This window comes from Zalophus californianus, chromosome 6 (genome assembly GCF_009762305.2).
Source record: "Zalophus californianus isolate mZalCal1 chromosome 6, mZalCal1.pri.v2, whole genome shotgun sequence".
Taxonomy (NCBI): Eukaryota; Metazoa; Chordata; class Mammalia; order Carnivora; family Otariidae; genus Zalophus; species Zalophus californianus.
Window position 1 is genome coordinate 141,890,254 of NC_045600.1, and position 23,538 is coordinate 141,913,791.

At 42.1% G+C, this 23,538-nt stretch overlaps 1 protein-coding gene across 1 annotated transcript in view; it reads right to left on the reverse strand.

Annotated features, from left to right (window-relative positions):
- The window catches only part of SEC11A (SEC11 homolog A, signal peptidase complex subunit), a 38,390-nt gene extending 24,669 nt beyond the window's left edge, over positions 1–13,721 (reverse strand). The window contains exon 1 of the mRNA XM_027570535.2: positions 13,341–13,721. Within this exon, the coding sequence (XP_027426336.1) occupies positions 13,341–13,391 (51 nt within the window). The 5' untranslated portion in view covers positions 13,392–13,721. The remainder of the gene's footprint in view (positions 1–13,340) is intronic.
- Positions 13,722–23,538: the final 9,817 nt, after the last annotated feature.

Genomic DNA, 23,538 nt, shown 5'->3' on the forward strand with positions numbered 1-23,538 from the left:
GTTGAGCCTCTGCCTTCAGCTCAGGCAGTGATCCCAGGGTCCAGGGATGAAGCCGGCTTCTCCCTCCCCCACTCCCCCTGCTTGTGTTCCCTCTCTCATTGTGTCTCTGTCAAATAAATAAATAAAATCTTTAAAAAATAAAAAAAAGAAATGCACTCTAAATACAGATACAAATATTGTAAAAGTAAAAAGACAGGAAAACACATCATGCTAATATTAATCAAAAGAAAACTAAAGATAAGACAAACGGATGGAGTGGCTACGTTAATAAATACTACACAAAGCAGATTTTATAGTAAATAATATTACAAGAATCTGAGGGTCATTTCATAAAGAGGTGAGTTCACCATTAAGACATAATCCTAAACATTTATGCAACTAATAACTTCAAAACACAGGAAGCAAATACTGACAGAACTGCAAGTAGAAACATACAAGTCCACAGTTACGGTTAGAAATTTCCAAACCCTGGGACACCTGAGTGGCTGTCAGTTAAGGTTCTGCCTTCAGCTCAGGTCATGATCCCAGGGTCCTGGCATTGAGCCCCACATCAGGCTCCTTGCTCAGCAGGGGGCCTGTTTTTCCCTCCCTGTCTCCCTCTTGCCTGCTGCTCCCCCTCCTTGTGTGTGTGTGCGTGCTCTGTCAAATAAATAAAATCTAAAAAAAAAAGAAATTTCCAAACCTCTCTATCAATAATTGATACAGCAAGACAGAAAATCATTAAAGATAGAGAAAATTTGAACAACGCTTCTAAACAATTTGACCTAATCGGTATTTACAGAACATTTCGCCTAACAGTAGATACACATTCCTTTTAAGTATACACAGAACGTTTACCAAGATAGACCATATTCAGGACCACAAAATAGGTCTTAATAAATAGAAAAGGATTTGAATTATGCCAAGTAACAGTATTCTCCAATCACGATGGAATGAAAACAAATCAGTAACAGAAAGATATCTGAAAAATCCCCCCAATATTTAAAAATCAAATAACAGGCTTCTAAATAACCCATGGTAAAAGAACTCAAAAAAGAAAGTATTTTGACCTGAATGAAAATGAGAAGACATCAAAATCTGTGGGATGCACCTAAAATGCTACAAAGAAGGAATTTTATAGCAATAAAGGCCTATATTAAGAAAAAAAGAAAAGTGTCAAATTATATGTTGTATTTTTGTTTACACTCAGTTCAAATTATTTTGTAACTTCTCTTGTGATTCTCCTTTGACCCATGGGTTATTTAGAAATTGTTTAATTTCCAAATATTTGTAAACTTCCTAATTTAAGCTTCTTCCTTAAAACACTAGAAAAAGAAAACGAAACCCAACGTAACTCACTGAAAATGAACACTAAAAATAAGAGGAGGGGCGCCTGGGTGGCTCAGTCAGTTAAGCATCTGCCTCTGGCTCAGGTCATGATCCTGGAGTCCCAGAATCGAGCCCCGGGGATAGAACCCCACGTCAGGCTCTCTGCTCCGGGAGTAGCCTGCTTCTCCCTCTCCCTCTGCCCCAGCCCCCTTGCTTGTGTGCTTGCGCTCTCTCGCTCATGCTCTCTCAAATAAATAAAATCTTAAAAAAATAGAAAAATCAGCAAGGATATAGAAAACCTGAATACCATCAACAAACGAAACATCTAGAAAATACTCCACCCAACACAGCAGAATACACATTCTTTTCAAACATACATGAAGCATTCTCCAGAGACCAGGCCGTTGGCATATAAAAAAGAGCCTCAAGTTTTAAAAGACTGTAATCATACAAACTATGGTCTCCAACCACAATGGAATTAAATTAGAAATCAGTACTGGAAAGAAATTGGGAAAATCTTCAGATATTCAGAAATTAAACAACATTTTTCTAGATAATCCATGGGTCAAAAAAGAAATCACAAGGGAAATCATAAAATATTTTGAGAACCGAGTGTAAACAAAAACAACATATCAAAATTTATGAAATGTAGCTAAAGCACTGCTTGGAGGGAAATTTATAGCTTTAAATACATATATTACAAAAGATCTTAAATCAATAACCCAAGATTCCACTTTAAGAAACTAGAAAAAATAGCAAACTAAACAAAGCAACCAGGAAAGGAAATACAGTTTAGAGCATAAATCAACGAAGTAGAAAACATATAAACAATAGAGAAAAAATCAATAGAAGTCAAATTCAGAGATGGAAAGGAGAAGGGTGGTTGCCAAGGGGCTGGGGTGAAGGGAGAATGGGGAGTTTTTAATGGGTACAGAACTTTTATTCTACAAGATGAAGAGTCCTGGAGATTGGTTGTACAACGTTAATATACTTGACACTACCAAACTCTACACTTTAAAAATGGTTGAGACAATACATTTTGTGTATTTTATCACAGTTTTTAAAAATTATGCTAGGGCGCCTGGGCGGCTCAGTCTGTTAAGCATCGGCCTTCGGCTCAGATCATGATCCCAGGGTGCTGGGATCGAGTCCTATCAGGCTCCCTGCTTGGAAGGGGGCCTGCTTCTTCCTCTCCCTCTGCTGCTCCCCCTGCTTATGCTCTTTCACTCTCTCTGTCAAATAAATAAATAAATAAAATCTCTTTAAAAAATAAATATAAATAAATAAATAAAAATTATGCTAAATGAAAGCAGGCAGCTGCAAAAGATTACATTTTGGATGATTCCATGTATACAAACTATCCAGCTAAGGCAAATCCTGAAAGACAGAAAGCAGATTAGCAGATGCCCGGGGCTGGGAATGGGAACAGCCTCACCTGTAAAAGTGCACAAAGGATCTTTCTGGAGTGATGGAAATGTCCTAAAACTGGATTGTAGTGATGGCTGCACAACTCTATAAATTTACCGAAAAACATGAACTATTGACTTAAAATGGATGAATTTTATAAGTTATATGTCAATAAAGCTTTTTCTTTTTAAAGTGCATGCACACACACACACACACACACACACACACACACACACACACACAAAATAGAAGCAAACAGGGTGGGAAAGGCCTCAGAATAAAGGAAGTCTTTTTAATTGACCTGAAGTCCAGAAGCTATGAAGAAAATATAGGTAAATGTGACTACCAAAACAAAATAAAAAAGCCAACAATAACCAAAAAAATCCCACAACTATGCATGGTGAATTACACTATTAGTCAAAAGATAGATAACTCTGAGAAAATATTTACCATATATAGAAACAAAAGACTAATTTTCCTATAAACAGCTCTGAAAAATCAATAAGAAAATAACCACCCAAGAAGGAAAATAGGCAAAGGATTATGAACTGCTAGTTCATGGAAAATGAACTAAAAATGACTCCAAAATCATACGAAAATACTCTCAACCAAACTCAGAATAAGGGAAATACAAAGTAAAACTATCCTGAGGTACCACTCTTCACTTACTAGAACAGCAGAAACCTAAAAGTCTGAAAGCACACAATGCTGGCAAGGCTATAGGAAAAAGTCACGTTCACTTTTTAAATTTTTGAACAATGTAAATATAATATCTATTTAAACTATTCATTACAAGGGGGGGAAGGGTGAGCCCACAAACTTACTTCAACTACCTTGTCTTTCTGAGGCATTTGGCACTTGATTAACTTTCTTATAACTCACTCATCCCTCGGTTTGTTATGTTGGACCCTCAACACAGGTGTTCTAAGATCCAATCTTTGTCCTTTTCTCTTCCCATCCAGCATGAAATCTTGTCTCTTCATGGCTTCAATTACAACATATATGCTGACGACACCCAAGTCTCTCTCTTCATATCACACCATGTATATCCCCTAGGTAAATACATTCAGTTACTTACTGAAAATCACCCCAGTGTCACACTTTGTATTCAGCAGGTCCAAAGCTGAACTCAACCCTTTTCCTCAAATCTCTTCCTCCTTCCACACTCTCCAGCATAGCCACTGGTCCCATCATCTGCCTAAGGCCTCTGGATTTCACCTCCCCAACATCTCTCACATCCAGTCTGTCGGCTTAACTCCTGTGGCTACTGCTTTATCAGGTCTTGTTTCCTCTCAAGACTATTAAAATAATCTGACAGTTCTACCTCTAGACTTGCATCCATGTAACTCATCTGCCTATATATTATTTTTATAAGGTGAAAATGAAATTACTGTACTGTCTGCTCCAAATTTTTTTTCACTACTTATAAAGTCTCAACTCCTCAGTGTACAGGCCTTCCATGATTTGGCCCCTGCTGCCCTCTCCAACCTTACTGCTTGCTACAAGTGATATTCCAGGCTCATAACCAAAACTAGCTTATAATGCAGTATATCATAGTCCCTTAACAATGCTACTACACGTAGCAATCATCAGAACTACAAGGTACATTTTTTTTTTTTTTTTTAAGTAGTGGAGCCCAACACGGGGCCCAAATTCACAACCCTGAGATCAAGACCTGAGCTGAGATCAAGAGTTGGGGGTACTCAGCTCACTGAGCCACTTGGGCCTCAGTACATATTCTTAATAAGTCTGAATGATGAGCATCAGGGGTTAGGTATCCTGTCTTCGTAAGACAATCACCAGCTTCTAGCAATGCCAACTTAAAAGAGGTTCATTCCATGTTTTTGTGATAATTTCCTATCTCTGAGGACCCCTGCAGCAAGATGAGTAAGACCATGAGGTATGCTTTTGGTAACAGGGACTACTTGAGGGCTACATCAACTCTAGAGCTTTCTATCACAATCTCGTCAAGGGGACCCTTGATTGGCCCTCCATTCCACAGTAAGCTTGTTTACTATATTAATGATATCGTGCTGACTGGACTTGGTAGTTGAACCTCATGACCTAGACTCCTTGGTAAAATATGTATATGGTCAGAATGCGGGAAATAAATCCCACAAAAACTCTCCTCCCAATGAAAACTCTTGGGGTCCACTGGTCCCTGCTACGATATCTCTTCTAAGACAAAGGATAAATTGCTGCATCTGGTTCCTGCTACCACTAAGAACTTAAAGCCTGGCGGGCCTCCTTGGATTTGGGAGGCAAAATATAGCTTATTTGGGTGAACTACTCCAATTTCTTATCTAGTAAACCCAGTTTGAGCCAGTTTTGAGTAGGGCTCCACAACAGGTCCAAGCTGTCATGAAAGCCGTTCTAGCACTTGGGCCATATGACCCAGATCTCATGGTGACTTTAGTATTTGTGACAGATAAGGAGCCTCTGGCCATCCTCTATAGGTTAAATGACAGCACAGACCTTTGGATCAGGGGCAAAGCTATGCTATGCTCTGAACTATTCTCTTGAGTCATAGCCTCTTAGCTTGTTACTGAGTTCTAGTAGAGACCGAACACTTGACCATGGGTCACCAAGTTACCATGTGACCTGAACCTCGTGGCTTGAACTGGATGCTGCCAGACACCCAAGCCATAAAGTTGGGCATTCACACAGTACTCCACCATCAAGTGGGAGTGGTCTATACAAGTCTGGGCTTGAGCAGGTCCTAGAGACATAAGTAAACTGTATGAGCAAGAGACTCAGACACTCACGGCTCCTGCTCATGTTATGTTGCTTCCTATCTCTCATCTTATACCTTTCGCCTCATGGGGAGTTCCCTATGACCAGCTGACTAAAGAAGACGTTGGGCCTGGTTTTTCACATGAACCATCTAGCACCAACTGAAAACGGCTGTGGCATTACATGCCCATTCAGGGTTGTCCACAAGGGACTGTAATTAAGGGAAAACCCTCCAAAGTACAGAACTTGGAGTGATCTAACAGTTGTTCATTTTACCTGGAATGAGAGATGGCCACAGGTGTGGATTTACACTGATTCAAGAGTGACTAGCAGTTTGGCTGGACGGCCAGGGACTTGGAAGGGAGGTAATTAAAAAGCCAGAGACAAGAAGTTTGGGGAAGAGATATGTTGAATGAGCTCTCCAAGTAGGTATTTAGAATGTGGAGATACCCGGGTCCCATATAAATGCTCACCAAAGAATGACCTCAGCAGAGGAGTATCTTAATACTTGGGTAGATAAAATTCCCTATTCTCTGGAATATCAGACCTCCACTCTGCCCAGCTACTCCTGTCTTGCCCAATGATCAAAGTGGCTGTCTGCAGCAGCCAAGTTGAAGGTTAGCAACATGGATTTTCACTCACCAAAACCAATTTGGTTCTAGCCAATGAGGAGTGCCTAGTCTGCCAACTGCAAAAAATCAACAGTGACACCATTCCTGATACCGGTTCACTTCTGTCATGGGAGGGGCAGCAATTTCTCCTTACTAGAATATATTCTGGATATGGATCTGTCTTCTTTGTCCTTGGTATTTGTCAAAACCACCACCCGTGAACTTACGGAATGCCTTATTTCCTCTCATGGTATTCCATACAACATTGCCTGTAACCAGGAAACTTATTTTATGGAAAATAGAGCACAGCAGTGGGCATATGGGTCGTGGAACTCACTGGTCTTACTATGTCTCCCATCACCTTGAAGTGGCCGGCCTGAAAGAACAGTGGAACAGTAGGCTAGTTATCAATTTGTTGTCTCTGAGCTCCAAATCTATCCTTGTTATCTCAACAAATTCTTTTCTAACTGGCTCAATGATGTTGTTTTATTAATAAAAGGCATAGGAGGACCACTGCGAGATGATCAAAGGGCTTCTCCTGTCAGTTCCATGTTTTTATTTCACATGGTAGCGAGTGGATCTGTGTGCAGGTCTGATAGTGCTCACTTCAGTGACCATCACAGCCTGGCTCCTGCCCACACCATCTCTGGGAAGTTTCTCAGCCTCCCAGCAGGCCACTGCTATGGACCAGCTCCAGCTCACTGCCATGCAAATGTCATTGTCATGGCAGATCGCACGTTCCTGTGGAGCCATACCCTCTCCAAAGAGGTATGAATCTCAGGCTTGGGAGAGAGTTTGGAGAAAGGTATTTTCTTATTTCTTTCCTTGTCCACTCCCTCATCCTAGAAGGTAGCAGCTGTTTTCTGTATATGCTATTTCTGAACCTCTTATGAGTGCTCTTTTACCCGTTTTTAGTAGTTAAGCATTTTTACTAGTTAACAGTTTTTTATATTAAACTTTTCCCTGTTCAATTAATTGTAAGGTTTCTATCTTCTGAGTGATACAGATGGCCTTTGAGAATAGTTATAGCATCAGCTAGGCACCAGCAACACTTTGTGGGGCTGGGATGTCTAACATCTTCCAATCTATGGTATATGCTCTGAATCAGCAACGAACCTATGGGATTATTTCTTCTATAGGTACAATTCACTAGTCTGGAAATTAAAGGGTGATTGGGATGCCTGGGTGGCTCAGTTGGTTAAGCGTCTGCCTTTAGCTCAGGTCATGATCTCGGAGTCCTGGGATCGAGTCCCACATCGGGCTCCTTGTTCAGTGGGGAGCCTGCTTCTCCCTCTGCCTGCCACTCCCCCTGCTTGTGTTCTCTCTCTCTCTCTCTCTGACAAATAAAATCTTTTAAAAGAAAATGGAATTAGGGGCACCTGGGTGGCTCAGGTCCTGATCCCAGGGTTCTGGGATCGAGCCTCACATCGGGCTCCCTGCTCAGCAGGAAGCCTGCTTCTCCCTCTCCCGCTGCTTGTGTTCCCTCTCTCGCCGTCTCTCTCTCTGTCAAATAAATAAATAAAATCTTTTAAAAAATAAAAGAAAATGGAATTAAAGGGTGAAAATGGGAGTGATCCTTTTATTACCCCTAATAATCTGCTAGTGAAAATTCTGCTTTCTATTTTCACAACTTTGGATGACGCTCGCTGAGAAGTTTTCATTCCTAAAGGAAATAGCCTTCCATCAGGGGACACAATGGTTCCATCAAACTGGAAGTTGAGACCACTACCTGGCCACTTTGGGCTCCTCATGCCAGTGAACCAAGATGCAAAGATTGGGGGTTATTTATTGGCAAGGGTGACTGATGCTGACTTTCAGAAAAAAAATAAAGTTGTTTCTAAATAATGAGGGAAAGTGAGTATAACTGGACTATGGAATCCTCTGAGGCCTCTTAGTACTCTCATGTCCTGTGATAAAAGTTAGTGAAAACTAAAACAATCCATTTCAGGCAGGACTGCTCTTGACATTAACCCTTTAGTAATGAAGGTTTGGGTCACTCTGCCAGGCAAGAAGCTACGGCCAACTTGAGCTCTTGCTGACAGCAGAAGGAATATGGAATGCTTAACGGAGGAAAGGGTGCAGCTACAAGCACATGACGAATTACAGAAACGGATATAGCTAGAGATCAGACAGAAGCATAATTTTGCCTTTACCTTTATCTGAAAAATTAAATACAATTAGAAGAGAGAGATATATACATATATACATATAGTTGGCGAGTTGACAGAGGGTAGACTACAGCAGTTTTGTTCTTTGCCAACTTGGCTAAGCTTCCTGCAGGGCTGCGGGTAAAAGTTGGCCAAAAAAGAAATGTGCCCAAGATGTGGAAGGTGAAAGGGAAGCAGCTGCTACCACGCTGAAGGCCACTATGGAGGCGAGCAACACACATGAAGGGCCTGGATGAATCGGGTCTGCCCTCGCTCTCTCCTGCCCACGCCTGGCTCTTCGGGCTCACTGACAGAGCCTCCACAGACAGGCAACAGCCATCCACAGGCTTCATCTACTGTCCTCTGGTGCAGTCCCACTCCATCAACCAGACACGGAATCTAGCCCCAGACGTCCTGGCAAGCTTGGATCTGTCCACCCGTAACAGTGCTTCAGAAGAGCTGGTTAACGACATTTCTCTGATTCTCCATCTCTCAGTTTTAGCCTGTTACTTATCCAGCTTCTCCCTCAATTCTGTCAGATCTAATTCCTACAATAAATCCTTAATTCCATAATAGTCATAGTGGTTCTGCTTCCCAGACTAAATTCTGACCAATAAACCATGTTTTTCAGATAAAGCTTTCCGTCTCTGTGCACAACTTGTGTCTGGATACCATACCTCACCTCATTCCTTTAAGTCGGAAAAGACAACTCTTTGAAGAGTTATAATCACAATTTCTGCCTAAGCAGCCACCTTTATTGTTGTAGGCTTGTGCCATTTGGCCATGGGAATGAATTATCATGCTTGTCTTTGTGTCCTTGGAGAGAATGTTATGAAAAAGACCCCCCTAAAACTAAGAAATATGAAGTGTCTAGGAACCATTGCAAATAAACGCCTTAATCCTTACTATGGTGCTATATTCTAGATTTTGCTCAAAGTTACTTAGGATAAAGAATTTCTGGATGCTTGAGAATATGCTCATGGATGGTAAGTGCAGTTTATAATTTTACTTGTGATTTCCTTGTTTGTCTATTGAGACTGAAGTTAGTATTTTCACACTGAAACTTGACAATTACTGAATGCAGACACCCTGTCAATAACATTTTCCAGATCCTAAACAAGACTATTAGTTTTCAAAAATCTGGATAGATCGGTCCTCTGTGCTGTATATACCTCCTATTTGCTGCACAATTACTCACATTTGGTTGAAGACTAAGAAAAATCTCCTAGGTTTCTGTGTGCTTTACTGGAGGGCCAATTTATTTAAAAAAAAAATTATCAAAGATATCCAGAATTCAATCAGATATCATTACAACAGCCATTAGGAGTTGAGTGATCCTATGGGATGAGAAGATATAAAAAGAAAGGAGGATTCAGCTAAGTCCTAAGGTCTTTAGATTTAGGCAGGAAGACATACAGATAATTAAAATCCAAAAAAATGCAAAATTCAATCAAGTAATATAAGAGGCCTAAGGAGGAGCTAATAAGCAAATTCTATTGAAAGTTGGATTAATCCCATCAGGGCTCAAACACGAATCTAGTCACATTCTGGCCAATATCCTCTGGTTATTAAGAATTCTCAGCAAGCAGAGAAGACAATCCCAAAAATTACATGGGAAAGCAACCTAAAAATTATCTGGCATGACATATTCATTTTCTTAGCAAGTAAACATCTTTTAACCCAAGGAAAATTTAAAATTAAGAACAGAAATGCTTAAAGGAAATTATGTAGAGTGTTAATATTTTAATATTAAAACCTCTGTGCATATTTAGTATTTTAAGTATTTGTAAAATTTTAAGAGAATTTGCCCTATTAAAGTAATAGGTTAGGTTTGTAGTTCCAATTTGAAACGTATAATCAATTGTTGTAGATTAATCAGAAAGTTTACTATTTATACAGTGTTGAAACATTTCAGAAAACTTAAGTAGCCCAGACATATAAAAATTATATAAGGATGCAGTGGTTTGTTGAATAATGGATGTTCTTAAAAAGGAAATTTTTAAATTTATAATATTTTTAAGATGTTTGTTTGTAAATTAGCCCAAATATTCAAAGGCCCTTAAAACTGATTGCTAAAATTTCCTATACTTTTTCTTTCTTTCTTTTTTTAATTTCCTGGCCTTTAAATAGGATAAGATTTGTAAACTGATTCTGAAAAGATAAGAACTCAGTTTTAAAATTTTAGCTTTTACAAACTGAACATTTTATTTTAAAATGAAAGATTATAAACAGGCTTTCCTGGACACAAAGGCCACCTCAATGGGCATCAAAGGCCTAACCTATTACCAGGGGTGCCTGGCTGGCTCAGTTGGTAGAGCATATGACTCTTGATCTTCGAGTTGTAAGTCTGAGCCCCACATTGGCTGTACAGATTACTTAAAAATAAAAACAAACAAAAACTAACCTATAACCAGTCAATTTGGAGTCAAATTTGCTAAATTTTCAGTTTTACAAGCTCGTTGTTAAACACAGTGTTATTAAAAATCAGTACGATTAAATTACATTAAAAACAAAGGTAATAAATAATCTAAACGTATCGGTTCCTGACTATTTTACTACATTTTCTCATCATCTATATTCCCTGAGGTTTTCTATTTTATCTCTAAGGTGGAAATTATAGTTGCATGCTATCGCATTTCTTCCTAATTCTGCATTCAGTGATGTCATGTTGGTAGTGTGAAATCAGCCGTGCTGGGTGTATTTGCACCACGGAAACAGGCAAACTTGATCAATCAAGGCTTCGTGGATTAAGAAAAGCCTCATGAAAACAGTGACCTGATACTCCAGTAAAGGAGCCACACTCCAAAGGGGAGAAGACAAATGAAGTAGTAAGTAAGTGCTAAAGGACGGGAGAGATCACCTAATATCCTAGGGCAGTCCATAAAGACTCAGAAAGAATACAAGAAGAGTTCTAAAGACAGTTGCGTATGCTTGAACATGTTTGACTAGAACAATGTTCATAGAGACAGTGACATGAAATAGGTAGGAAAAGTAAACTGGGATAAGACTGAAACAGTGAGAAATGGCAGCCTGTAAAATGACTGGGACTTACTGCAAATGTCATTCTAAGGGTTTGGGCCATTACCTACAAGACAATGAGGAGCTACTGAAAGTCTGAGGATAGGAGGGGGCTTTAATTTGGCAACAATGTATAGGATTCAGTAAAGGTAGTGGAACACTTAATTTTTGGAAACTGTGAGACCGACCAAAAAAATTGCATTATATATAACAAACAAAAGTCTTAAGTTAGGTGTTAAAGAATCAATTAAAACTCAAAGCTCCAAAGAATACAAACTGTGATTCTATGTATATAAAATGCAAGGTCATCTACTCTGACAAAAAGCAAATATGCGGTTGCCAGGTGCTAGAGGAGAGATGAACTACAAAGGAGCACAAGGGCTCTTGTGGGTGAGAAATGTTCCGTTATCTTGATTGAGATGGGTGCACAGAACTGTGGAAACTTATCAAATGGTACACTTTAAATGGATGAATCTTACTGTACTCAAGTTTTCCCCTTGAACCTGGTAAGAAAAAGAATTACAACTCAAACAACTTAATCAGACATTTGATGTTATTTAGGCATAAATGGAAAAGTTATGCAAATGATGGCAGTTTTAGAAGAGTAGAACCAAACTAGTTTCCCTCTTTCCGTCTGATTAGCTCTCAGTATCCACAGTCACTGCCAATTCTTTTCTCCAGATATCATGTACAGGTAAAACCTCAGTTCAAAACCTTCCGTCACACCACGGCCATGCTATCCAATCCCTAACAATCTCTAGGAGGTTGCTCATTTTCTTCCATCTGTATTACGGGAGTAATATTACCTACCTCACCAATATATAAAACACTTCACCATAGCAAGAGCTCAAAATAATTATTATTTGCCTTGGTCATTTTCTACACACTCATGCTCCTTGAAGGCAGAGTTTTCTCATTTGTCTTTGCATTTCTCTCATTTTACCTAGCATAAGTTACAATGAATAGTAGGCCCAAAGTACGGATTTCTTCAAAATAACGTCTGTGGCTCCTGGAAATTCAATATGAAAAGAACACTATACCACAAGTGAGAATCAGAAGTGTTACCATCGAGGCACAAATGTTCCGTGCCATTTGAAAAGAATGATTACTTATAACTGAAGGAATTACGAAACATGTCTAAGAGGTGACACTGAGCTATGTGAAGTCTGAAGGGGAGTAAGGGAAGGGTGCATATCTACTTCCCTAAACAGTAATTATAAATAGTGTAAAATACAAGTCCAAGAGAAACATCTTCAATAGTGACATGTTAAATTCTTAACAGTGAAATACTATAAAAAGGTCCAAGGCAAGACAAAGTAGGCTCTACACACTTGGTGCTGAGGAGCAATCTTTTCTAATGACTATATAATTACAGCAGTGTTCCAGTACCATCTGGCAAATGGTCTAGAAGATCAAGATGGAGTAAGGAAGGTTTAAGGACAAAATCAGAAGATCTGAATTTCAAGATCCCTGTGCCACTAATACTGGGCAGTAAACCCGAGGATTCTGGGGGCTGCCCCCTTCCTGCTAAGCAGACTCAACGGCAAGTACTACTACTGTTCCAACTCTGAAGTCAGAGGTGGTCCGGGGAAAGGCATGGCAGCCCGCTGGGGCCCAGCTGTACCAGAAAGGTTGCCACCAGCTGAAAGCAGCACAAGGGCTTTTTCTGTGGGGGCTACCCCGGCCTTCCCGAGCATCCCAGAAGCCAGTGTAGCGCTGAACGGTTGAACCTAGTCGCCGGAATTGATCGGGAGTCGCTGCGATTGCCGGAAACACGAGTTTGCCGCCTTCCCAAGTCTCAAACGCTAAGCAACCCCAACTCCCACTTAGAAAGCGCCCTGAGGTTTTCCATTTGCTCTCCTGCCTCGTTAGGAGGAATGGAACGTGAAGAGCCGGCTTCCCGCTCCGCCCCTGGCAGGCCCGGACGCGGCTAGGGGCTAAACACAGGGGGCGGACAAAGCGACCTCTGGCCACACGCTCCACAAAGACAAGGAATGATCCAGGCGTCAGACCCGCTCAGGCCCTCGCACAGGGGGCCAGAGGTCTGCCGGGCTCCGCAGGGGCGGCGTCAAAGGGAGACGGGGAGCCCCGGGAGACAGTGGGCGGCCAACCATACCTGCCGCTTGTTCATTCGCCGCACATCGTCCAAAAAATCTAGAGACAGCATGGCGCGGCCGGCGAGGGGAAACGAGCAGCGGAGAAGGCGCGAAGTGACCAGCGGGAGGATCGGCTGGCGTACCGGCCGGGCTCTCACTGGACAGGACTCCGCGGCGCTCGCACTTCCGCTTCCGGGGCGGCAACTGGCGCTCCCTTCCCCCTCCCCGCCCAGCGCGTCGCTGCCGAGAACAGACAAAGGGACTCGCGACTCTCCTAATCTGGTCTCCCGGCCTCGTCTCGCTGCAGGAGGGCGCTCCTACGCCGAACCTCGCCTGCCGAGGACCTACCCGAGCCCTGTCCCCGCACTTAGCCCCCGGCCCCTGGCAGAGGCGTCTACCCGGCTTCTCCCGGAGGCCGCCCTGCAATCTCCGGAAGGCGGGCTCTCGCGCACGCCCGGCCAATCGGGAGCCGGTCTCGGGCGTCCCAGGGGCCGCGGCGGCCCCTGAGTGGCCGGCGGCTGCAGTCGGGCCGCCGGTCTGGGTGTGGCACTGGACGTGTGGCCGAGCCTTGCCTTTGCTAAGCTGGGGCTCGTCTCCCGCGCTACGGGAAGTGGCGGCTCAGGTGGTTTCGTTAAGTGCTTTATGGGTAAAGGTGGAGGCTAGGAGAGCCTTTCGAAGCACTGCCTGAACCTCCCGGGAGTTTAAGAGGCTCTTGGTGGAAGAGAGAACGACCAAAGAATGCTACAGTATGATGTGACCACCAGGGGTGCGGGGTGTCAGAAAGTCCCTAGCTGCCCCCGAACGCGACCTCGCTAACAGGATCTGTCCTCTCCTTGAACTCTGCCTCCTGCTTTTGTTATCTTGGGCACCTGGATGTGACCCTCTTCTCGCTGCCCCGTCTGTACCCAAACAGCCTTTCCCTTCTTGACTTGCTCAGGCTGCTAATATGCACCTAAGACAAGAAGGACCAAAGCTGGTCTCTTGCTAGTATTTCTATCTTTTTCAAAATACTAGTTATTCTCACATCAGGGTGAGGGATCTACCGGAACTTTTTGCAGTATCTTTGCAATTCTTTTCATCGAAAATTATCGCAAAATAAGAAAATAAGAAAAATATTTTGGAGGATGGCTCTCATGAAAAAGATAGATAAGTTTGGGGAAAGATGGAAGCTTCACAGGCTGCAGGTGGGAATGTGAAATAGTCTACAGCCATACCACCCTGAACGCACCCGATCTCGTCTGACCTCGGAAGCTAAGCAGGGTCTGGTCTGCTTAGTACTTGGATGGGACAGCCATTTTGGAAAATGTACTGGTAGTTCCTCAAAAGGTTAGATATAGAGTTATTATAGTAACCATATTAATCAGCAATTCCACCGCAGATATATATCCAAGAGAATTGAAAACATATGTCCACACAAAGACTTGTGTATGAATATTCACGACAGCATTATTCATAACCAAGATGTACAAATAACCCAGATGTGCATTAACTGATGAATGGATAAACAAAATGTGGTATAGCCATACAATGCAATATTGTCAATAAAGAGAAATACAGCAACACGGATTGGACCTTGATAACATTAGGCTTAGTGAAAAAAAAGAGTCAGTCATAAAAGTCACATTCTGTATGATTCCATTTATATAAAATGTCCAGGATAGTCAAATTGATAGAGATAGAATGAAGTGGTTGCCTAGGGCTGGGAGGGTTGAGAGAAATGGAGAGTGACTGCTACTGGTTACAGGTTTGTTGTTGTTGTTGTTTTTTTAAGATTTTATTTATTTGAGAGAGAGAGAGGGAGAATGCAAATGGAGCCTGAGAGGGAGAAGCAGACTCCCCGCTGAGCAGAGGGCCCAATGTGGGACTCGATCCTAGGACCCTGGGATCATGACCTGAGCCGAAGGCAGATGCTTAACCAACTGAGCCACCCAGGCACCCCTGGTGCATGAATTATATCACAATAAAGCTGTTATGAAAAAAAAAATTGCTGTCTTGTTCACTGCTAAATTCCCAGTGGCGAACACACAACCTGGCACATGTTAGGTACCCAATAAATATTTGTTGAATTTGAAATGTGTGTATGTGTATGTATGTGGCCATCTCCAACTGCTGCCCATAGGCACCCATACTTACTGAGTCAAAAAATGAATGCCTGATTTCTCCAAATTAGGAAGGCCTGTGGAGGAAAATACCCATAAACTCCATGAGGGCAGGGACCTTGTCCACCCTTCTATTCCCGGCTCTCATAACAGTGCCAAACTCGTAGCAAATACTTAACAAGTATTTGTTAATAAATGTTGAATATGGAGTCTAACCTAAATTCTGGCTAATAGAGTGCTTGGCCTATGCTTGCTAATGTTGAATTCAAATCTAAAGATGAGGCCCTATAACCATTTAAATGGGTATGAGCCTTGCAGTCTTCATATTGTGAAGAAAAGATCCCTGAGAGAGGCACAAAGTTCTGGGGGCTTCAGATGTAGCAGGAGTCAGTGTAGTTGGGGATGTTCAAAGGGGCATCAGAAGGAAAGAATATTTGATATATGGGTAAAATTGATTTGCTATGTGAGTCAAGTTGGCAGATGAAAAGGATATACCCAGTGGAAGGAATTGTAGGAATACAGGTATAGGGGCAGGAAACTGGAAAATGTATTTGGAAAATCCAGTTTGATTTTCCAACTTTGCCCATAGCTTAAGGAATTGGGCTAGTTGTGTCTGTAGGTGCTCGTCATTGAGGAAATTTAAGCATGCCTAAGATGTCATTTGTTGGATTTGCACAATTCGTACTTAAGGCCACATTTAGCTATTGCTCTACATCTGAAACCTTGTATGTCCATAACCCACTTTCTGATAGTTACTTCTTTTTTATTTCTCTGTATGTTTTAAAATCTACAAATAATACATGAGTACATTCTCATCACAAAAGATTAAAACAAGACAGTCAATCCAGCCATTCCACTTCTGGGTATATACCTAAAAGAATTGAAAGTTCAATTGGAAGAGCATGCAACTCTTGATCTCAGAGTAATGAGTCTGAGCCCCTCATTGGGTGTAGAGATTACTTAAATAAATACTTAAAAAAAAAAAAAAGGCAGGGTCTTGAAGAGATATTTGTACACGCATGTTCATAGCAGCATTACTTAAATACCCAAAAGGTGGAAGCAACCCAAGTGTCCATGAATGAATGAATGAATAAACAAAACGTTATATAAACACACAAAAGAATATTCAGTCTTAAAAAAAAATGAACTTTTTTTTAAAGATTTTTATTTATTTATTTGAGAGAGAGTGAGAGCGAGCAAGAGAGAGAGCCCAAGTGGGGGGTAGGGGCAGGGGCAGAGGGAGAAGGAGAAGCAGACTTCCTGCTGAGCAGGAAGCCTGACTCGGGGCTTGATCCCAGGACCCCAGGATTGATCCCAGTACCCCAGGATCATGACCCGAGCCAAAGGCAGACGCTTAACCCACTGAGCCACCCAGGCACTCCAGTCATTTTGCTTTTAAGGTTTAGGTTGTGTTGGCTCCATAGTTTGTTTTAGCTAATGTTCAATTATTAGGGTGTAGTTAATCTAAACTAATGGGTTGTTTCACAATATGTGTTATTGTTTATGCGTTCAATGTGAAATTTCATTGTGTTACATTTTATTTTAAATTCACAAAAATAGATCAGTAATTCAACTCAGTAATTCAATTAGTTAGTTGAAAGTTAATTAAATCAGGATGCTGAATACTTTTAAACTCGGGGGAAAAAATTGTAACTGAAACATTGACCAGGAATCCAGCACAAATAACAATACAGTGTGACTATGCTGGGGCTGGGCAATCCACAAGCATGATGAATTATGATGAGCAGCTGAAAAAGAAAAGGGCTAATAAGAAATACGATGAGCCTCTAGGACATATGTTTTATTAAACTGGTAATCTATTTTCCCCTGTTTCCCAGTACATTAGGTTATGAAACTTGGCCAAATAGTGGCATAAAGCCAATGAAGACTTAGTGGCATTTTTAAGGAAAGCTCAGTGGCCAACCTGATAATCAAAACAAACTTTCAAGAGGAAGAGAAGCCCACAAAATAATGCTTCCTAATAAGAAGCATTATTGATAACATTTACCCCTAAAAATAAGAGAAGAGGTCAAAACTATAAAGGCATACTTTAAAGTTATAATTTTCAAAGCCAAAACAGTGACAGGTCATATTCTTGCCAAGAAGCTTTTAAAGTCAGTCATAACATTGATGATAAATATGCTCAGTAAGAAAGATAAATAAGCTTTTGGTAAAATTCCTTTATCAAAATATATTGTTGGGGTAAAAAAGATACTGTTGGACATTGCATAATATCAATGGCATACGAAGTGGATGAGCACATTGTCTGGAGTTGTCTGGGGCTGCTGGAGGAAGTCATCCAATCATGCTAGGCCCTGGGAACCTATCTCACCACTTTCCACTCATTTTCATTAATCTGATGAATTAGTTGCCTATTTCTGTATAACAAATTACCCCGAAACCTAGCAAATTAACACAACAAACATTATCTCACAATGTCTATGGGTCAGAAATTTGGGACCATCATAGTTGGGTGGCTTGAGCTCAAAATTTTCCATGAAGTTATATTAAGATGTCCAGAGGGGCTGCAGTCTCATCTGAAGGCTTAACTGAAGGATCTGCTTCCAAGCTCCACTCATGTGGCTGTTGGTAGGTCTCAATTATTCTTGGACTACCGGATTGAAGCCTCAGTTCCTAGTTGGCTATTGACTCCAGGTCTCCCTCAGTTCCATGCCATGTGGGCCTCTCTTTAGGGCAGTTGCAACATGGCAGCTAGCTTCCATCAAAGTAAATGATCCAAGAGAGAAAGAACCACCTCAAGAATAAGATTACCAATGCATCCTGTTTTTTGCACTGAAATTTCCGCATCTCAGAAAACCCTTCAGGGGCGCCTGGGTGGCTCAGTTCGTTGGTCGACTGCCTTCGGCTCAGGTCATGATCCTGGAGTGCCTGGATCGAGTCCCGCATCGGGCTCCCTGCTCAGCGGGGAGTCTGCTTCTCCCTCTGACCTTCCCCCCATCTCATGTGCTTTCTCTCTCATTCTCTCTCTCTCTCTCTCTCAAATAAATAAATAAAATCTTTAAAAAAAAAAAAAGAAAAGAAAACCCTTCAGTCCCAGGTAAAGCAGGATGGTCGGTGACTGCATCAAGACAAAAGTTGCAGTGTTTTTTTGAGTCTAATCTCTGAAGTGACATATCATCATTTCTTCCACATTCTATTTGTTAGAAATGAGTTCAGTACAGACTCAAAGGGAGGAGAATTAAGTTCTACCTTTTGAAGGAAGGCATTTATCAAAGAACTTGTAGGCATATTTTTAAAGCCATCACATATGGAGTCCAGTTTCATGGTGAAAAGAAAATATTACAGAGGAACTCAACTTTTTAACTTACTCCCTACCCAACTTATCTGCTCCCATAAACATCCCTTCCTCCTCTTCTCTCCCTCCATCAGTGAAAGAGGCATCCCTCCTCCTGTTTAAAGCTAACCTCTTCCACCTACTCAAAACCTTTCTCTCATTCCCTCAGGTTCTTCCCATTAACTTTCTCTTTTCCTAGCATATGATCATGTTCAAATAGATCTTACAAAATTTTTATGCTGAGTGTTTTATGGAGGCATAATTTACATATAGTAAAATGTGTAAATAGTATATATACAGCTCAATGAATTTCAACAGACATATCCATTCATCATCTGTATCTTTCTTCAATTCTCTGAAAGCTGGTTTCTGCCCTCAACCCATGGCTGAAAGCCATAAAATAGTCTCTTAAAATCCATTTAGGTCCATTGGGTCCCCTTTTCAGTTTGTCTCCTGCCTCTCTGGCTTGTTGTTCTCAGTCTCCATCGTGGACTCCTTAGTTTACTCCTTAAATGGAGGAATCCTGCACCACTTCTCACTCTACAATGCCTCTGGGTGATTTTCTCTGCTCTCATGACTTCAACTACCTTCCTTATGCATTCACCTCTCCAATATCTATAGCTCTGATCTCTTCCTGGATGTCAACTTTTATATCAACTACTTCTGAACATCTCCACTTGGATGTCCAACAGACACCTCAAACTCACTGTGTCCTAGATGTCACATCTCCCATCCTCATTACTCCCCACTAAAGACCTGTGCTTTCTCTTATGTTCCAAATCTCTATAAAAGGCACCATCTCGGGGTGCCTGGGTGGCTCAGTCAGTTAAACATCTGCCTTTGGCTCAGGTCATGATCCCAGGGTCCTGGGATCGAGCCCCACATCTGGCTCTCTGCTCAGCAGGAAGTCTGCTTTTTTAATTTTTTTTTTTTTAAGATTTTATTTATTTATTTGACAGAGAGAGACACAGCGAGAGAGGGAACACAAGCAGGGGGAGAGGGAGAAGCAGGCTTCCTGCTGAGCAGAGAGCCCGATGCGGGGCTCCATCCCAGGACCCTGGGATCATGACCTGAGCCGAAGGCAGACACTTAATGACTGAGCCACCCAGGTGCCCCAGGAAGTCTGTTTCTTCCTCTGCCTCTGCCCCTCTGCACCCCAGCCTCCAACTCATGTTGTCTCTAATAAATAAATAAAATCTTAAAAAAAAAAGGCACCACCCAATCACAAAAGTCATGCTTGTCATGCTTGATTCTTCCTTCTCACTCACTTGCCAAATCCAATTAGTCACCAATCTTGTTATTGTACTTTCTTAATGTCTCTCTTATTCATCCACTTTCTCCAACCCCACTGTCACTACCTTGGTTCATGCTACTTATCCCGATTGTTGTAGTGAACTCCCAGCCAGTCTTTCAGCCTATAGTCTTGTGCCCACACCTTGGCCTCACTCCAATCCTTCACACGGCAGCCAGAATGATTTATTCAAACCATAAATGTGATGATGCTACTTCCTTACATAAAACCTTTCGGTAGATCTTCCTGACTTTCAGGATATGGCCAAATTCCTCGGCATGCTACAAAAGGCATTTTGTGTTCTGGCTCCTGCCTACCTCTCCTGCTGGTCTTACTCTCCTCCTGTTTGAAAGTATATAGTTCCCTGAATGGGGCATGCTGTCGCTTTTGTGTAAGCAGCTTCCGCTGCCTGGAAAGTTCTCCATCCCACCCCAAAACCTTTTATTCCTCCTTGCCTTTCAAATTAAGCTCATGCATCACGTCCTCTGGGAAGCCTCCACCGCATTTCTCCTGGCCGCATACTCACCATCTAATTATGCATCTGTTGCTCTCACCAGACTGTGAGTTTCCTGGGGGCAAGGGCCTTCTTACTTTTTACCCCCAGAATATTACATGATATAAACAATTGAAATGAGTTGTCAAATGAATGAATGGAAATGTTAAGGCCTGAGAGGCTCAGTCTGCCCAGAGGCAGGTGGATCAAACCAAACTCTAAGGTCAAGATTATCTTCATTCACATAAATGGGGATGGTGACCCACAATGTGTGCTCAAGGCTGAAAGAGGATTTTTCTAAGTAAAAAGCAGAAGACGTAGCCCTAGTCCTTGAAGAATTTTCAATATCATTTGCAGCAGAAAAAAATAAAAATAGGGGTGGCTGAGTGGCTCAGTTATGTGTCTACCTTTGGCTCAGGTCATGATCTCCGGGTCCTGGGATCGAGCCTCACTGGGCTCCCTTCTCAGTGGGGAGTCCGCTTCTCCCTCTCCCTCTGCCCCTCCCTTCACTCATGCTTGCTCTCTCTCTCTCAAATAAATAAATAAAATCTTTAGAAAATAAAAGTAAAAGCTATCTGGGGTGCCTGAGTGGTTCAGTCATTAAGCGTCTGCCTTCGGCTCGGGTCATGATCCCGGGGTCCTGGGATCGAGCCCCGCATCAGGCTCCCTGCTCAGCGGGAAGCCTGCTTCTCCCTCTCCTGCTCCCCCTGCTTGTGTTCCCTCTCTCGCTGTGTCTCTCTCTGTCAAATAAATAAATAAAATCTTTAAAAATAAATAAATAAATGCTTAAAAAAAGTGAAAGCTATCTTTATGAAAGGAAACAAGTTAAGGTATAACTGTCAGCCTATACATTCTGTAGAAACTCAAGAGAGGAGGCAGAATCTTTTAGGCACTGTCAAAGGACACTCTCACCTCTCTCTCAAAGGAGACTTCCAAGGGACGCTGGGCCACAGTTGGGCCAGTACAGCAGTGTAAAAGAGGAAACATAATGTCCTGCACAAACTAGAAATGGGGTTAGGTGTGGGGTGCTTCCTTCCCGGGAGCTTACGGTCTTGAGGAACAGACAAACTGAGCAAGAAGTAATTGGAATGAAAGGAATCTGGTAGGAAGGAATAGGACCTAGAGAGATTAATATAAACTGGGTGGATCTGGAAAGGCTTAATGAAGTTTCCCTGCAGTGTTGAAGTGGAAACTGTGTGTCTTATGAAAATAACTCAGATATTTAGGACAGGTGATTCCAGACTAGATAAAGACATAAAGCCTGAGGCATTACATTTTCCAAATGTGGGACTCTGACACGCTATTTTCTCTGCTCACTGGGCTGCCGATATTCCCAACATACAAGTCTTTTAGATCCCATCCATCACAATGACATGCCTGATATTTTCTTGCATAGATGGCCTGCTGGTCTGCCTGAAGGAAGCATCTTGTTATAGAGATTAAGTCAGACCCACCTGGGATCATGACCTGAGCCAAAATCAAGAGCTGGACGCTTAACCGACTGAGCCACCCAGGTGCCCCCATGTTAACTCTTTTTTTTATCCTCAGTTTTCTGGGTGTAAAGTGGGAATAGAAGACCATTTAATCGTTTGAATATTAAACAAGATAGTACATGGTAAATAGAGCTGTTGGATGACAAATGGTAAGTGGACAATGAATGTTAATAATTATTAAAAACAAGGGCGCCTGGGTGGCTCAGATGGTTAGGCATCTGCCTTTGGCTCAGGTCATGGTCCCAGGGTCCTGGGATCGAGTCCCGCGTCAGGCTCCCTGCTCCTTGGGAGCCTGCTTCTCCCTCTGCCTCTCTCTCTCTGTCTTTCATGAATAAATAAATAAAATCTTAAAAAAATACTTAAAAAAATAATAATTATTAAAAACAAGAAGTGGGTTCAAACTGATGTCCAAATGCTCAGAAAGTCAATCTGTCATTATAGCTGAACCCTGGTTAATTGCTTCTGTACAAATCAAATGTGTCTACCAGCAAAGGCAAAGTTGACTCCATCAAAAAAAAAAACTATTCAAAATAAATATGATCTTACCATTTTCTCCTTGACTTTCCCAATGAAGGAAGTGGTGGGTAGAAGGAGAAAGTTCCTGTACAACTCTGCCAGGAAGGGAAGTAGTCCAGGAGTATCAAGGCAAACCAGTGCACAGGCCACCCTGAAAGCCTCGTTCTTCCCTGGTGCCACTTCCCAAATGGATCTGTATGGGTTTGCTGGGAGGACACATCCTCTCAGCCTCCCTTAGGTCAGGTCAGGGGCTAAAGAGATGAGACTTTCCGCCTACCAACCCAATGGCTATGGACATCAGAGAGCCTGGCTTTTAAAAGATGCAGGAGCTCTGTCACATAGGGTGTCAGGAAGAAATCTCATTCCCCCACATTAAAGGTGACTTCTGTGCAGAGATAGGTGACTAGAGCCACTCAAGTCTTCCTGGGAGGTTTTTGGAGAGCTCTCTTAAAAAGTCCTGGACAGCTGCAGAGGCAGCCTTCTGGGTTGTTATGTGTGTATATGCAGTGGGGGTGGGGAGACACCAATTCCCTGTTTGACCATTCTGCTTTGGCTAAAAGAAAGGGACCCTGCTGTTGTTGGTTCTTAGAGAGGAGACAGGGTGCTGTGAATGTGGAGGTCCTGTGGGGGAAGGGCCGAGCATCGGGACAACCTTAGCCTCTCTCCTCTAACTAGGGCTTATACCTCCTCCGTCACTGATGAATTGCCTTTGGAGCTTTGGCATTTTATAGTTAATAATAGGGACACTGAAGGGACTCCATTTTTAGAAAGGCTCTGTCTCTGCTGTTTTTCTGCGAGGCCCCATTTATTCATGTTCTATATTTCACCTTGCATCCGAATAAACCAAAGAACCTATGTTCCCACTCCAAGAGGGAAGCAAGAAAGTTAATCATTTTCTGAGTTTGGTCCTTGGCCCCCAAACACCTGATCACATCTAAAAGGTACTGGATCCCAAACATGTTCCAGGACATTAGCTTCGAACAAACCTCATCTGCTGCTGGCATCAATACCCCCTACCTTCCATGATTTAT